At 39.5% G+C, this 14827-nt stretch overlaps 1 protein-coding gene across 4 annotated transcripts in view; it reads left to right on the plus strand.

Moving 5' to 3' along the window:
- ccser1 (coiled-coil serine-rich protein 1) overlaps positions 1-14827 on the plus strand; it is a 122294-nt gene that overhangs the window by 19952 nt on the left and 87515 nt on the right. For all 4 annotated transcript variants that reach the window (XM_044373861.1, XM_044373876.1, XM_044373884.1 and 1 more), the window contains exon 6: positions 2025-2130. In XM_044373861.1, coding sequence (XP_044229796.1) covers positions 2025-2130 — 106 coding nt within the window. The remainder of the gene's footprint in view (positions 1-2024; positions 2131-14827) is intronic.

Below are 14827 nucleotides of genomic sequence, written 5' to 3' on the forward strand. Positions count from 1 at the left end.
TTTCTTCTCTTCACCTCCCCTTTGCTGTCTTTTAGTCTGTTTCTCTCTCACTCGCTGTCTCTCTCTTCCCTCTGTAAGCCACCTCTATTCCATCAACTTAAAACATGAAACCAGCACTCTCCCTGGTTCTTTCAGCATGTGCCACAACTTTGATCTAGCTGCCTCATTTACAGCGATTTATCTCCTTTGTTGTTTTGGCATTTCAGTCCCACTCTTCCTGACATGCCTCATGGTTGAAAAATGATTGTCAGAGTAGAATTATTGCTTGTGTTCTTCCGCAGTGCTGCATGGAGTGCAAAACACGGCAACTTCAACCAATGCATGGAATTATTATTTTGAATGAGTGTTCAAGCTGGCTTTACACACCACATGTGAATGTGCTGAAGGGCTTGATTAGTAAAAATCCTTATTAACACATTTGTGTGAGAGTTACTATTTCACTGTGGTCAGTAGATGTATGTAAAGAGGTTAAATGATTGGTTAAATTTGCTAGTCAGATTGAGTCATTCCTTGCATGAACATTGTGGTAAATGGGGACAAAATACAAGCTCTTGCAAATTGGATGAGTATCGGTTATGTCCGTGGTTCTGGTGATCTCAAATTGCAGATGTTTGCTCCATATTAATACACATCAAACTGCAAAGACACAAAATGTACTCATTGACTTGGACAGTGGATGCTTGGCTGAGGATGACACATGTATTAAATGACTCAGCATGACACCGGGTAAACAAGGGCTTGAAATGTGATCAACTTTCTTTTCTTGGGTACAGGGGCTACATGTTTGACTGTAAATATAGTGACAGGGTACATTTACCCTCAGCTTGACTCACTCTTGTGTGTGAAAATATCTGGCTTTGACTCTTATCTAGCAGATCTCTATGTCAAATAATATATAGATGTGAGGTTGGATTCAACTTTCTCTAGGCTACGTTTAAGTCCCAGATGGAGTCACAGAATATTACAGTTGCAGTCAAATAAAGTAAAATGCTCAGCAGCACTGTGGAGTGGAAACTACAACAGGAGATTTAGTCCTAATAAACTGAATTTCCTGTGTTTATGGATGTTAGAAGGGAGGGTGGTTTTGAACACACACACACACAGATTTAAAACATCTCTAAAGGCCTTGGCTGATGCAGAGCAAAAGAAGGCACTGTCATTAATACACACACTAACACACAAGTGTGTATGCTTAGTCATTAGACCTAATGGCTTGCAGACTGTAGCATGAAATTAAAAGGTTTGATGAATTGTTCTCATAAAATTAAGGGACTAAGACTTGGTGCTGGTGATGGAAGAGTAAGGTGCTTCCACACTCTCAAATTAAAGGGGCTAATTTAACAACACACACACCTGCACACACATTTAGGTACACAAAAAGCAGACAGTCTCAGATACATGCACACATACATAGATTATATACACAGAGAGAGAGAGAGACACACACAACTGGACACACACAATGCCAAATCATCACACACTCTCAACGGCACTCCTCATTTTTACCTCTCTCAGGTGGCTTGTTAGAGCCTTTATTAAAAAGCAAGCAGTTTTACAGCAATTTATGGCCAACGGTGTTCAGCCGCAGGGCTCGGTGTTCCTGTTCCAACTGTGACTCATGCCCTGTGGAATCAGACAAGAACGGAGAAAGAGAGACAGAGGGACCTTTATAAAGACACGAAGAAATGACAAATCTCGGCTTCATCACCAACTTTTACTCCAGATTCTTATACACTTCTCAGTCAAATGTGCCTTTGAAAGTAGACCTATCATTTTTAAAACAACTTAGTTGTCTAGTATTGCCATTACTCAGAAATGTCACTACTGAATTTTAATAACCTACTTTGTGACAAGAATGGTATTTTATTGCTCTAATTCCATATGGGAGAAGGTGGTAGAGAGAGTTACTATTTTTGATGACTAAAATATGTTTTGGTCAGATTAAGTACTTATGCTAAGTGTCAGATGAGATTAGGAAATCAACTTGATATAATGACTCATTTTGTGTTTGGGTGTGTGCACAGTGTCCAGAGAAGACTCCAGCCAATCACTAGCGTCCTGTCTTAACCTGCTCCCCTCCCCGATGGACCCGCCAGGAGATCGCATCCCAGGGAAAGACAACAGCCAGAGGTAAACATGTGTATTTATATGAATATACTGTATGTGCTTTCATATTCTCCACAGGGAAGAAAATGAAGCAATAGGGAGACTGTGCAAAAATGTTGTCAGCGTAATTATGTGGAACAGAGTTGTCTTGCACTCTAACAAAGCAAATGAAGACAAATGGTTAAAAACGTCGTATTTGTATGCATATGGGCTGCACTAACTAGAACCACAATCATGGACAGAAAAGACAGAAAAATGGGCTATGGCATCGGTCTGGCATTGGCCGTCCCAAAACTGCATTCAGTCACATACAATCATATGGCTGGCTCAAGGATCTGTTTTGATGCACTTACCCACTTGGCCACAGGGGCATTTATTCTCTATGCTGCTTTTTTTTTTCCCTACACCACATACTGTACTCCATTGCCACTTGAGAGAAAGAGAGAGAGAGAGAGGGAGGGGGGGTGTATTGTCTATTCTAGGAATTGCTCATTTTGAGCGTTCCCTGTAAATGCATAACACGTTTTATGTCTTTCCCTCTTTTGGAGATGAGACAAGACTCTTGCACAGAAAGACAGAGGGTAAATAAATAAATTAATTACTTCTCTTCGAATGAATATGCAAGTGGTCTTTCTGTTCTCTTTCTCCCAGTAGCCGACGGCTGAAACAGAACACTCAGAGTTTCTGTTTGCACATGTGAGCACAACTGCCAAGGACAGTTCCATATCTGATTTGATTTGTCCACTTGTTCCTTTTCTACACACACGCATCAGGATAGATTATACTGGGCACATACACACATACAGACACACATGCACACACACACAGAACTGCTCGATGGATAGGGCTTATTTGGTTTTATGGAGCCAGTGGGTAATAAAGGGGTTGTATTACCAAAGGTATCGTCTGGTGGTGTGTCTGACAAGCCAGTAGATGATTATTACTTTACCTCTCAGTGCTCCTCTTTCCACTCCTGGGTTGAATTTATTTTATTTTTACTCACACCCATTGAGTAAATGTATCTGTCTATCCATGTTTTCCCCTGAACAAACCAGGTTATGATCTTCTTTGTCTGCAGACAGCATGCAGGTCAACCTGCGTGAGTGGTTTTGAAGTAAAGGTTGAAGGATTTATACTACACCACTGAGACATTGGACTTAGCCTTGGCTTCTTTTTTTTCTTGAGAAGGGTTTGATCACGCCTCAAACACTCTTTAAATGTTTCTCTGAATACATTTCTGTGTCTAGACAGTGTCAGTGAAATCATGCAAGTAGGGAGTCAACCTTTTCAACCTATCCAAGGTTTTTGTCAGATAGTTCATTGGTTGTTTCATCTATAATGAAGTCCCACTTCTCTACTTGTCTTTGAAAGTAAGGATGGGAATCACAGATGAGCTCATGTGATACTATCACAATATTCCTCCCACAATTACGATACATCACAACAAAGGCAACTCTGCGATACACGATATATCACAAAGAAATAATCTATGATATATCACGATATCTGTAATTGAAGAAGAAGGAAAAATTATTTCAAATAACAGGAAAAAATCAAATAATGAATAATGTTAATTGACAGTACATTAGTTTCACAGAAAAGAAATGCTGCCAAGTATAAGTATTAGGACGCTGATAACTGTAGCCTCAGTTTGTGTCTCTCACAGAGCTGCTGGTAGCATTAGCAAGTCTGATAAGAGACAACAGAGAGGCGATGTTGTGCTAATAAGCCAAAAATGTATTCCTTTTCTGTGGCAATAAACACAACACACGACCTGCCAATAACTAACTATGCTATACTCAGAGCTTTACAAAATACTCATGGCTGACGAGTGATGACAGTAACGTTAACATGATAAACAGCAGCAGCTATAGTACGTATTGACACTTCCCAACAGACACACCAGAGAGCCTCTCATAGTAGAGCTGCTAGCTCCGCTACAATACAGGTACCACCAAGAAACTTTTACAAAGGGCCATGAATGTACTTCTAGAGACTGTCAAAGCTCCACTGGACTCTCTGTGTTTCCAGCACGGACACGGAGAGTCTGGCAGCAGCTGCTCATGGCTGGTTATTTTGCTTGCATTTCTTCTTTGCTGTCACATACAGTTGCCACTCTTCTCACTGTCACCAGTCTGTCCAGCGTCTCCAAAAGGAGGCGGAGGGTAGTGGTGCTCTTTTAGTGGTAAGCCAAAGTAGCAGAATCAATTCTGAGTAGTCCTATGTTTTAAAAAAATGTATACTTGGCACCAGTATATCGGTAACGTACCGCACGTGGAAATATCGCGATATGTTGCAGTATCAAATTTTTTTTGTCCCAGCCCTATTTGAAAGTACTGGAGAAGTATTCATGTCAACACATACCCACATACAAATGTTTGCATTATTCCCCTCTGTACACAAGCTCAAGGATAAAATGGCTAAACCAGTTTTCTTCTGTGTGATTGAGTTTGTCTGGATTGTAGCATGGCAGTTCAGGCTGTAATATGAAGAGATGGCTCCATCCCTTCAATCCAATCTGTAACATGGTATTACCAAAGGATTCCTCCAAATTTGAAGGTGCTAGAGGAAAAGTCAGGGGAACACCCTTCATTAGGATGCATTGTCTGAAAACCACAAATGTCTATACAAGATTTTGTGTCAATCCAACTATTGTTGTAGACGTTGAGACATTGACTTGTTAGTGGTGCTAGCTGAAAAATCAAGGGATCACTAAAATCTTTAGGATGAATCCTTTGGGCACCATGACAACAAGTTTCATTGTAATCCATTTGACATTTGTTGAGACATTTCACTAAAAAAACAAAATACCAAAGGTTCACAATTAAATCATGGTGTGCCTGAGTGATGACCTAATTAGTTCCCATTCAACAACTTTTTAACAACTCAACACTGTGCATTAAAGTCTTATACACCAAAATGACTCCAGCCTCCAAAACTGTAGACACATTACATCATTTAACAGTGTGTGTGCTGCTGACAGTGAGTCAGTGGTATGATGTAGTGGGCTCAAAGGGTAGTGTGTGTTCAGTTAAATTCTCTACAGCAAGGGAAGCAGGTTTTGTAGCAGAGCAACATAATAAGCTCAGTAAACATTTAAAAAAAAAAACTGGATGGAAAGTGTGGCTACACTTCGATAAAGAAGACAAATCACACTATTTAGGCATAGGCATGAAACATTTTGTTTTATTTAAAAAAGCAGGGAATTGGAATTCCATACCAGTGATTGGTAAGGCAAACGTGTTTTGATCTGTGGAAACATTGACAGGTTACATAATGAAACCGGGTCTAAGTTTCTTATCCTAAACAACATGTAGCTGCTGGCAGGTGTTAATTTCCCACTGTGTTAAACATCTTCACTGATATTTCCTTACAGAACATTTTCACACAGATTTAACTGGAAAATGTGTAAAATCTGTGAAAGAGGAATGAGGGAGCTGAGATTGGAGAGGGGAAAGAGAGCAAAGTGTGTTTGCCCAGGGCTTGCTCTCGCTCTTTCACAGTCTTTCTTTCTCTCTCAGTCTCCCTCTTTTTGTCTCAGGTTCCACATTCCCTCAAGGGGACATTGATTTGCTGGAGGCAAAGCAAGCTCCCGTCTGTTCACACACAAGAAAACACAAACACACACACACACAGACACACACACACACACACACACCTACCTGTCAGTCAGTCAGCTTGTCCAGAGAGAGTTTCAGCTGCAGGATACTGCTGGCTGTCAGACAGGCTGCACAGAACATCTGCTGTACACGCACACACACACATGCTCACTCGCATGCATACCTCTTCTTTGATGTATGACAGTTGGATGTTTTTAATGGCAGGCATTTAAATGTCTGTGTTTATTACTATGTAAACATTAATAGTACAATAACAAAGCTATGGCAGTAAACAGCCATGTGCTAAATATTATTTTCCGGTTTTAAGTGGTTGCATAGATGTGTAGAGAGACAGAGAGACAGACACAGGGAGTTTGAAGGACAGTGGAGTGGGAAAGGAAGACACTGGAAACATCAGAGTGTATTCATTTCAGTGTAGGACAAAGAAATATGGAGTCATTTTGCCTTTTTTTATCTATACTAAAATCATTTTTAGAATAAATCATATTTTGATCACATCCATTTTAGCAGGCAGTAGCACAATAATGCTCTCCAATGAGCTTTTAACACTGCAGCCTCATTTACAGGTCCCTTGTGCCATGCTTGCCTTTTATATTTAAATGCTGAAAACTCCAGAGTAGTACAGTCATACTGTGCAGGGCATGTTGACCTAATGCAGATGGACCAACTTTTTTTTGGAAACAATGATATGTATTTTGATCCATGAGCTTTGTTGCATAAAGCCCTCTTCATTGTGTTTTGTACTTTTGCCTGTTGCAGTTCTTGCCGTAGAAAATACTGACCATCTTCATTGAAAATAGTGAGTGTGTTTCAGTGCTTTTTGGTTGGTAGAAGAAGGGGTTAGACTGCTGCATACTGAATATTTGTTTGCATGTTGCATCTTAATGTCTGTTTCCAGTGAAGACATAAACCCCTCCTATAGAAAAGCAAATTAAATTTTGACAGTTGGGATATAGCTTGCCTGTTGCTATGGTAACGAAAGTCTGCCTGTTGAGTGTTCCCTTTTCCCTTCTTCTTCTTCTTCTTCTACCTCTTTTTCCCTTTTCTCTTTTCATGGCTATTGATTACTATGCAGAAGACAGGTAGTCCAAGGAGAGGACATGCAAACACTCCTCGTCTGTCAGTATGCGGCAGACGCTCATGAAGGTCGCAATTCCCTAATTTCCATTTCTGATTAGGGGATAAACGTGCAGCTAAAGCATTCACTTCCTAAGACTTCTTAGAAAAATGTCAACATTTGTGGACCCCCCCCCCCCCAAAGTGACAAGTTAATTAAACATGACTTCAAAGTTAATATTTTGTTGCTGCCCATTTATTCTCCCAAAATGCACAAGGTTTGTGTCCTCACTACATCATGTTGTTGCGACTCTTCATTAACACCCTGCCAAGTGGCACTGAGTGCGTTACCCACAAATAGGAACGTCCTATCATATGCCTCAAGCTATACAGTCACTTCAGCATTACTTGTGCGTTGATTTATTTGTCACAATCTAAAAAGTTGTGTAATTTCTTTTTCCTGTGTTGGCTCATTTAGTGTCTATCTAAATGTAAGTGAGAGAGAATTAGCTGGGTCTTGTCAATTAAACTCAGTATAGATGGCAACAGAGAGAGGAGTTTAAGAAAGACAGTATACTTACACGTACTTGAGTCAGTTGGGTATTTAGACAGCGCAGAGCAGCAAAGAGAGATATAGAGAAGACACCTTGAAATTCAAGAAGAAACTCCTCTTCTCAGAGTAGATACGGTACATAGTGATATGATACACTCTCAGTTGGCCCATCATCTCCCACAGAGACACGTAATCTGTGATGATATAGAATGAGCTCATACACACAAACACAGAGGAACAAATTTGTTTAATGTTAATATAATCCATAAGTATATCTGCCAACTTGTCTAATCCCACCTGATTTAGTATAGTCAGCAAGAAAAATCACACACACACACACACACATACATACATACACCTCCTCGTTCAGTAAGTCGTTCTTACAAACATTCACTTACATGCACATTTATAAAAATAGACAAGCATAAAGAATCCAGCTGAGCCTCGGAGTGGAGCTGGGGACAGATGAAGTGCACTGCAGCATGATTTTCATACACATAGACGCGCAGAGCATACAGTGGTAGTTGGAAGGAACAGTGGATTTCCCCCCCACTCTGTTCAATTTTCTGGTATATAATCATTTAGATTTTTTTAATCCAACAAACGATAAAAAAATTCAGTGTTATATCTTGTCTTAATCTGTGGGTTTTGGACTGTTTTCAATTACATATCACAGTGAATATACTAGCTATTCTTTCTATATTCCTGCCACATTCTTTGTAAGGAGATATTTTTTATTGTTCTCACAGTCTGTGCCCACAGGTTACTTGTACTAGCTAAGCATCACACTCTTCAGAAGCCTCAGAGGAAAAGCTGAGTCTAAATATTCTGACATTTTTAATTTAACGGCCAGCCTAATGGGCTAAACATTTTAAAAATCGTGTGGCGTGCATCTGTAAACATATGTGTTTCCTTTGTGTATTGCTGCTGTTTAGCTTCTAATTTACATCACTCTATTGGGTTTATTAAATGTTCAAAACAGGAAGATTAATTAATATAGTCTTTCATTTTTTCCCTCTTGCTCTGAGTGGGAACTTGTGGTTCTGATTTGTAACGGAGAGAAAAACAGTAGTTTGGCAATGAATAAGTCATTCCTTTGCTTTCCATTACTTTTTTTTTGTCAAGGGGTCTGTTCCAGAAATGAAAGGAATTATTAAAATGGTATTCACTGTTACTCTTTCGTTGGCAGATTGTAAAATGTCTGACATGAGCATTTGTTTTCAAGGGCTTTAATGTCATTTTGCAGCATATGGAAGATACCTGAACAACAAAGACGGGGGGGGTCTTTTGTTTTTTGGTTCTTCATGATTTATCTCATCTCTTTTTTCGTGGACAGCATGCTGTTTGTTGAACTTATTTTTGTTGCAACCTGCTGAGATTAGAGTGCTAAAATTTGCATTCTGCAGTGATAAATTGAGATGCTTCCCACTGTATTTGTTACTTTCTCAAGCACATTCCTTCTGCGATTGACAACAAAAAAAGCATACTTTGTGAATACTGAATATGTCGCCCTTATTCATGTTTGGGCTTAGTAGCAGTCAGTGGCAGTAAGCGTCAACATGATCACAAATGAGGGTCTAGAGGAGAGAGCCTCTTTACGGCAGTTATCTGGATACTTTCGCTTTTCTGGTTTGAGGCTTGTAACTATCTACACTTGTCACTACAGGGCAAGTTTAAAGGAATAGGGATGTAGGCTTCTTTACTTTATTTCCGAGAGTGAGATGAGAAGATTTATGTTGATCTCATGTCTGTGCATTATGTTGAGTAGTATTAAGCATAGTTTAAAATAAAGACTGGAAACAGAAAAAAAAGCTCTCTCATCACGTTTAAAGCTTATATTCAATATTTATTTGTCACATTCTCATATTTCTCAATATGTGCAGTGAAATGCGGGTGTAGCTTACTCATGTATGCCAATAGGTTTGTGTGCAATAGTAATAATTGTAATAATTAAAATTATAATAGAGTCCACTTAACAATTTTGACCACGTCTCAGCCTCTAGGACGCCGCAAGCAGCATGATACCCTTCCAAAGCACTGCAGATGGGTCCATCAACCCATGGTTTCCGGTGATGATATCATTGGCCGGTGTTGCCATGGAGCTTGTCACTACTTCTGCATACCAACTGATGTTGTCAGAGCTGGATTGAAATGTATCCATGTAGACAAGATAGTGGGAGAGAACTGGTCTGTCCCACAATTCAGCAGAACTTTTTTTTTTTTTAGTTTTTCCTTGCCAAAATACCCCGTTACTACAAGGGTAGTGTCTGGATATTTGGTCCAGTCCCAGCACAGAACAATACTCCGACAATACTGCGTTGGCATCTGCCTGTGGTGGTTTGCACACAGCAGAGATGATGACCAAAGTGAACCCCTGGGTAAGGCAGAGTGGGTGGCATGAGATCATCAGATGCAGGAGTGGGAGAGTTTTAGTGTCTCTGGGATTACACAAGGCAGACTCCATCACCCTTGGACCTGCTGGACTTCTTTCTCCTTTCTCAGCTGTGTGTTGGTTAAATCTTTATATGAAAAAAAAGTGAAAACATTTGTAGGTCTAGAGGGAGTTGCATGCTGTAACTATTTTTTTCAGCGAATAATAGCTGGACGTAGTGACTGTGCACAGCATCCTGAAATCTTGTCTTTAGAGTGATGTTTTCATGTTTGCTACAATCGTGTCTTTTCAGAAACTAAAACTTGAATTCACCAACTGTATTTGGCAACACATGCTGTAGCTGGAGATGCTGCACAGAACTGCTTTGTGGATGGACATACTCTTCTTCTATCTGTTGTTATCAGGATTCATTTATGGTTTATATAGTATATAGTTTCTCCATTTCTGCTTGTGTGCGGATTTAAACAAAGAGATACTGTAAAATGTGTTAATTAGTGAGTTTTGCTTTAGAGGCGTCGTTAAGCATATTGTTGAACTTCAACACAGCCAGGCTGGCTGTTTTCCCAGCACAGGTAAACTTTGCTTCATATACAGATGTCATACTTACAGATCCTCTTGTTAAATTGTGTAAGGATGCAGTAAATTACATAGAGTACACAATCAGAGCGCTACATTAGCTTTCTATATGCATAATACCTAATTAGGCAACTCATAGTGTCTCATTTTGAGTAAACAATTAATTTGCATCTCCATATCCTGCTCACTAATATCCCTGTACACATAAATATATAGTATATCTCAGTATTACTGTGGAAACAGCTTTTTTTTTTTCAAAAATTGAGATGAGGCGTTTATATCTTGTATTATAAATGTTCATTCCTGCTACCATTTCATGTAATCAGGGGCTCATGTAGGTGATTATAAACAGGAAATTAAAAGAAAATATCTAGAATTGATAAGGGCTTTTCATTAGGTCTCGCTGTCAGGAAGAATCTCAAGTGTAATTATTCAGAACCTATTTCACTTGGATCTGACCTGAGCGCAGAGTTTGTCAGAACGAATGCACACATACAGGATCACTGTCATGTCAATTTATTTATAATTTGTTATGACTCAGTATGTCATCTTTTGTTTATTGGCGCTATTATTTATAATGGGAGGAACAACATTGAATTATGACTCATCTTAAACAATACATTTTGCTCTCAGATAGGAATTTAGGCAACCTGACAGAAAATGAGATAAAAAGGAGAGAGTCAACATTTTAATTTATTTTGGTGTTGTTGCTTGTTACAGACTGTGATCATAAAACATTAGCTACAAGCAGTGTTTGTACTCTTACTGAAAACATAGACTGGGAATTTGCATTCTAAGTATACAGGTCCACCCCCATGTTTTCTCCTCACTGTTTACGACAGAAGACCTACATTTGTAATGCATTTCAACAATGTGAGCTCTGTGTTATTTTCAGCCTGTCAAACAGCACTGTTGGATTGACAGTATAATCTTATCTACTCCCAACTGTGATACATATTACCAGCTTAGGCCAGCAATATATTATCATGCGCTTGTTGTATATATTTTCATAGTTTTACTGTTATATTTCTTTTGCAAGTCTCATCTGAGCTTTTGCACTTTTAGCTTCTGTTAGCTGCAGGGCCAGGTGAAGGATAACAAGGCTGACTTTTCTTGAATAAACACAATCATAATCAAACGCATTATAAAGTAATTGGAATTCCAGTCTTTTATTATCATAGTGTTAGAATAAATAGCACAAAATTATCATGTCCTTAAGAAATGAAAACAATAGATGAACATGAATGTGCCCTCGAAATAATAATTCCCTTTGGTGGTGGGGAATTTGCATTTTTAACATGGATTTGTTGATTTGAGTTCATGAAATAAAAATCTCAGTCAGTAAACTAGTGGTTGCTTTTTTGATCTGTCATCACCTTTGGCTTTGAGGCTTTTTATGCAACTGTCATGATTGACAATTGCAAAAAGGCAAAGTTACGTCAAAATAAGTTGAATAAACACTACTATATTTAGTGCTTGTGTAACAATATATATTCTCAGGTTTCCTAGAGCAGTCAGTCTTGCTAGTGGACTCATCGCAGGGGTTTTGTGCTAAGAAGTGAGAATGATCTATTTTAGTGGAATATCACTTAAAGGCTTTAGTACAGAGTGACATTTTGGGCGATGTTGCTCTGCAATGTTCTCTCAAATAGGAAAATGAAATGTGACACATGGGACCGGTATTAAATAGATCTCTCCAAGCAACAAGAAGTTGTGATAGTAATTAGTGCAAGTGTTCTGATAACTCCCTAAGGCTGCCCCCCCCCCCCCCCCCCCCACACACACACACACACACACACACACAAAGCTGGTGTTGTCGTTCTCACCCTGTTTTTTGTGTAAGGGATTAACATTATGATGCTCACAGATATAAAGACTATGGGTGAGTGGACGGTCTCAGAAGGTAATAGATACTACACACAGTCACCACCGATTGGTTGCAAAACAAGTGCAGATTCACAGCACGGAGTGTAAAGAGCAGCAGAAAGGACAATTTGATTAATCAAAAAGTTACCCCTGCCATATTACATTCATTTTATATTCTCTCCATTTCTGTGTCTGAAGACTTGAACTCACCATTAGATTCACTGCCTGGAGCTTGGCTTGTGCTCACTCTTTAGTCACAGATGCACTTTGTGTTGGAGATGAGTTTAATGGCAGCATTAAACATCCGTAGCCTCAGGTGCTGAATGCAGATGAGTACGCTGTGTCTGTCAGGTGGAAAGAAGGAGTGACAAATGAGGGTGATCATTCTCCAGTAGCTATGCTTTACTGTTGTACTACTTGTGCATGCTTACAAGCTCATATATGACACACAGCTGTCATCATTACACAGGTACACAGCCATACATGTATCGAATTGTCCTCATAAATATGTTCCTTGTTGTCAGTAAAAATTTAGCGAGAGAAAAATTGGCACGGGGGACTAAGTGTCCTTTACTGTTATTATTCTTGAAACAATGCAGTTTTTATATTGCTGATTGACAAGGGTTCAGCCCACTCCTCTTCACAGCTGCTAATGCATCTTCAATCACAGATAATTTATCTGACATGGGCAGTCATTATTCTTCCCTTCAAATACTAACTGAACATTACGTAAACCCTAACATCTTAGTGTGCGTGTAGAGATGTTTGTCTCTTTTCGACGTTGTTTATTGCTTGTGTGGATGTGCATACGCTTGCTTGTGCTACCTTGTGTGTGTGTGCAGGTATGTGTCAGTGCAGGGAGCTAACGGCCCAGTAATAAAACACTGTGTGAGTGGTAAAATAATGAAAGTCATAAAAAGGCAGATAATTGGCTTTTTCAGGTTGGTGAAATGGATCACTTGTAACGCCGCTGTTGAGAAATAGCTTCTGAAAGGAGAGGGGTAAGTCAGAAGGCTGGGGGGAAAGACAAAAGTGAAGAACCATATATTTAAAGGAGAGGAGAAAACAGGGTAAGAAAGGAGGTGAGCAAGAGAAAGAGAAAAGGTAATGAAAAGAAATGAAGGAGAATAGAGGAGAAAACATATTGCGAGGACAGAATCAGCAAAAGAAAAATAAGAAGACAATGGAAAGCAAGAGGGGCATCTTTCACACTCTCCCTGTTTACATTTTTCTTTGTGTAATTAGTCTATAAAAGACTGTAGAGAGACAAATCTCTGTGAAAACATTTAATTGCACTTTAATCCATGTATTCAGTTCTAATTAGCTCCACATTGACTCAGTCGTGTAGTACTAGTTTCAGCCACAAGCTGGTGTAATACTACATCTTTATAAATTCAAATTAGGACTTTGTCCACTATTGTAATCTTCTAATCGACTCCTATTGCAGAGCCATATTCTCTGCACCCACATATGTATAACCTGTTCAGAGGTGCAGTGCGTGTGTCCATGTCTGCAAGTGTGTGTATGTGTTTGTGTATGTGTGTGAGAGAGAGAGAGAGAGAGAGAGCTGTAAAAAAGAGAAATAGAGTGAGACTGTCGGGCTAACGGCTCATGACAGTAAAAAGACAGATGACCCTGAGTAGAGGAACGGCCTCCCTGCCTGTATAACATCTATCATCACTGAACAGACTTCTCTTCAACTGTGCCGTTCACTTCCAGGTGTGTGTGTGTGTGTGTGTGCGCACTCTTGCATGTATGTGTGGCGTAATTACCTGCAGATAAGACTTGTGCTTAGCTGGAAAACGACTGTCTACTCTGTAGCTGCAGTATACTCTCACATGCTCATATATTCACACACCAACACATCCTCATAATGAAACGACCACATAGGTTGATTGTACCTTCTTTCCAGAACGACCCACAGGAGAATAATTAGCTGCTTTCCAAAACCGTTACAAGTCACTGTAAAAAAATAAGTATGTTTTATGGTGTCACAGTGCTGTGGTTAAGGTCTGGTTAGGTTTAGTCACAAAAACCACTTGGTTAGGGTTAGGGAAAGATCATAGTTTGGGTTAAAATGATCACTTGAACCGTGGTTTCTACTTCCTTTAAGTAATGCAATCTTCATCGTCATGGCAACAGTAAACACCACAACAGTCATTGTTACAGTTTTTAAAAAAATATCCCAATTCGCAGTTGGAAACATGACACTCGCGGAAAAGGGAAGCGAACAGCGGTCTCCTGCAGCTAAGTCCACTTTTTAGACCACTTTTTTCCACCTAAGTATCTAATCATCCACCCAACCCGCCTCCTCCTAAAAAGGCAAATTGTTATTGACATTTTTATATTGACATCTGAACTGCGTCACTTCCCGGGTCATAATTACTACGGCTGCTAGACGGCATAAACATAACTATAGGTTGTGTTTGCTGTATGAATTTTAGATCTATACTGTCGTTTTTCCTGTGAGGACGGTCTGGTACACACACACACGTGCACACTTGCATGTACTACATACACATACATACACACACAGTAATGGCAGCTTGAAATTTTATGCCTATGCTGCTATCACTGAAACGATCAGTTGGTTCAAAGTTTCTCTCTCTCCTGCTGCTCATTTTAATCTGCTGGAATTATTAAAAGGGAAATAAAGCC

This window comes from Thunnus albacares, chromosome 2, assembly GCF_914725855.1.
Source record: "Thunnus albacares chromosome 2, fThuAlb1.1, whole genome shotgun sequence".
Lineage (NCBI taxonomy): Eukaryota > Metazoa > Chordata > Actinopteri > Scombriformes > Scombridae > Thunnus > Thunnus albacares.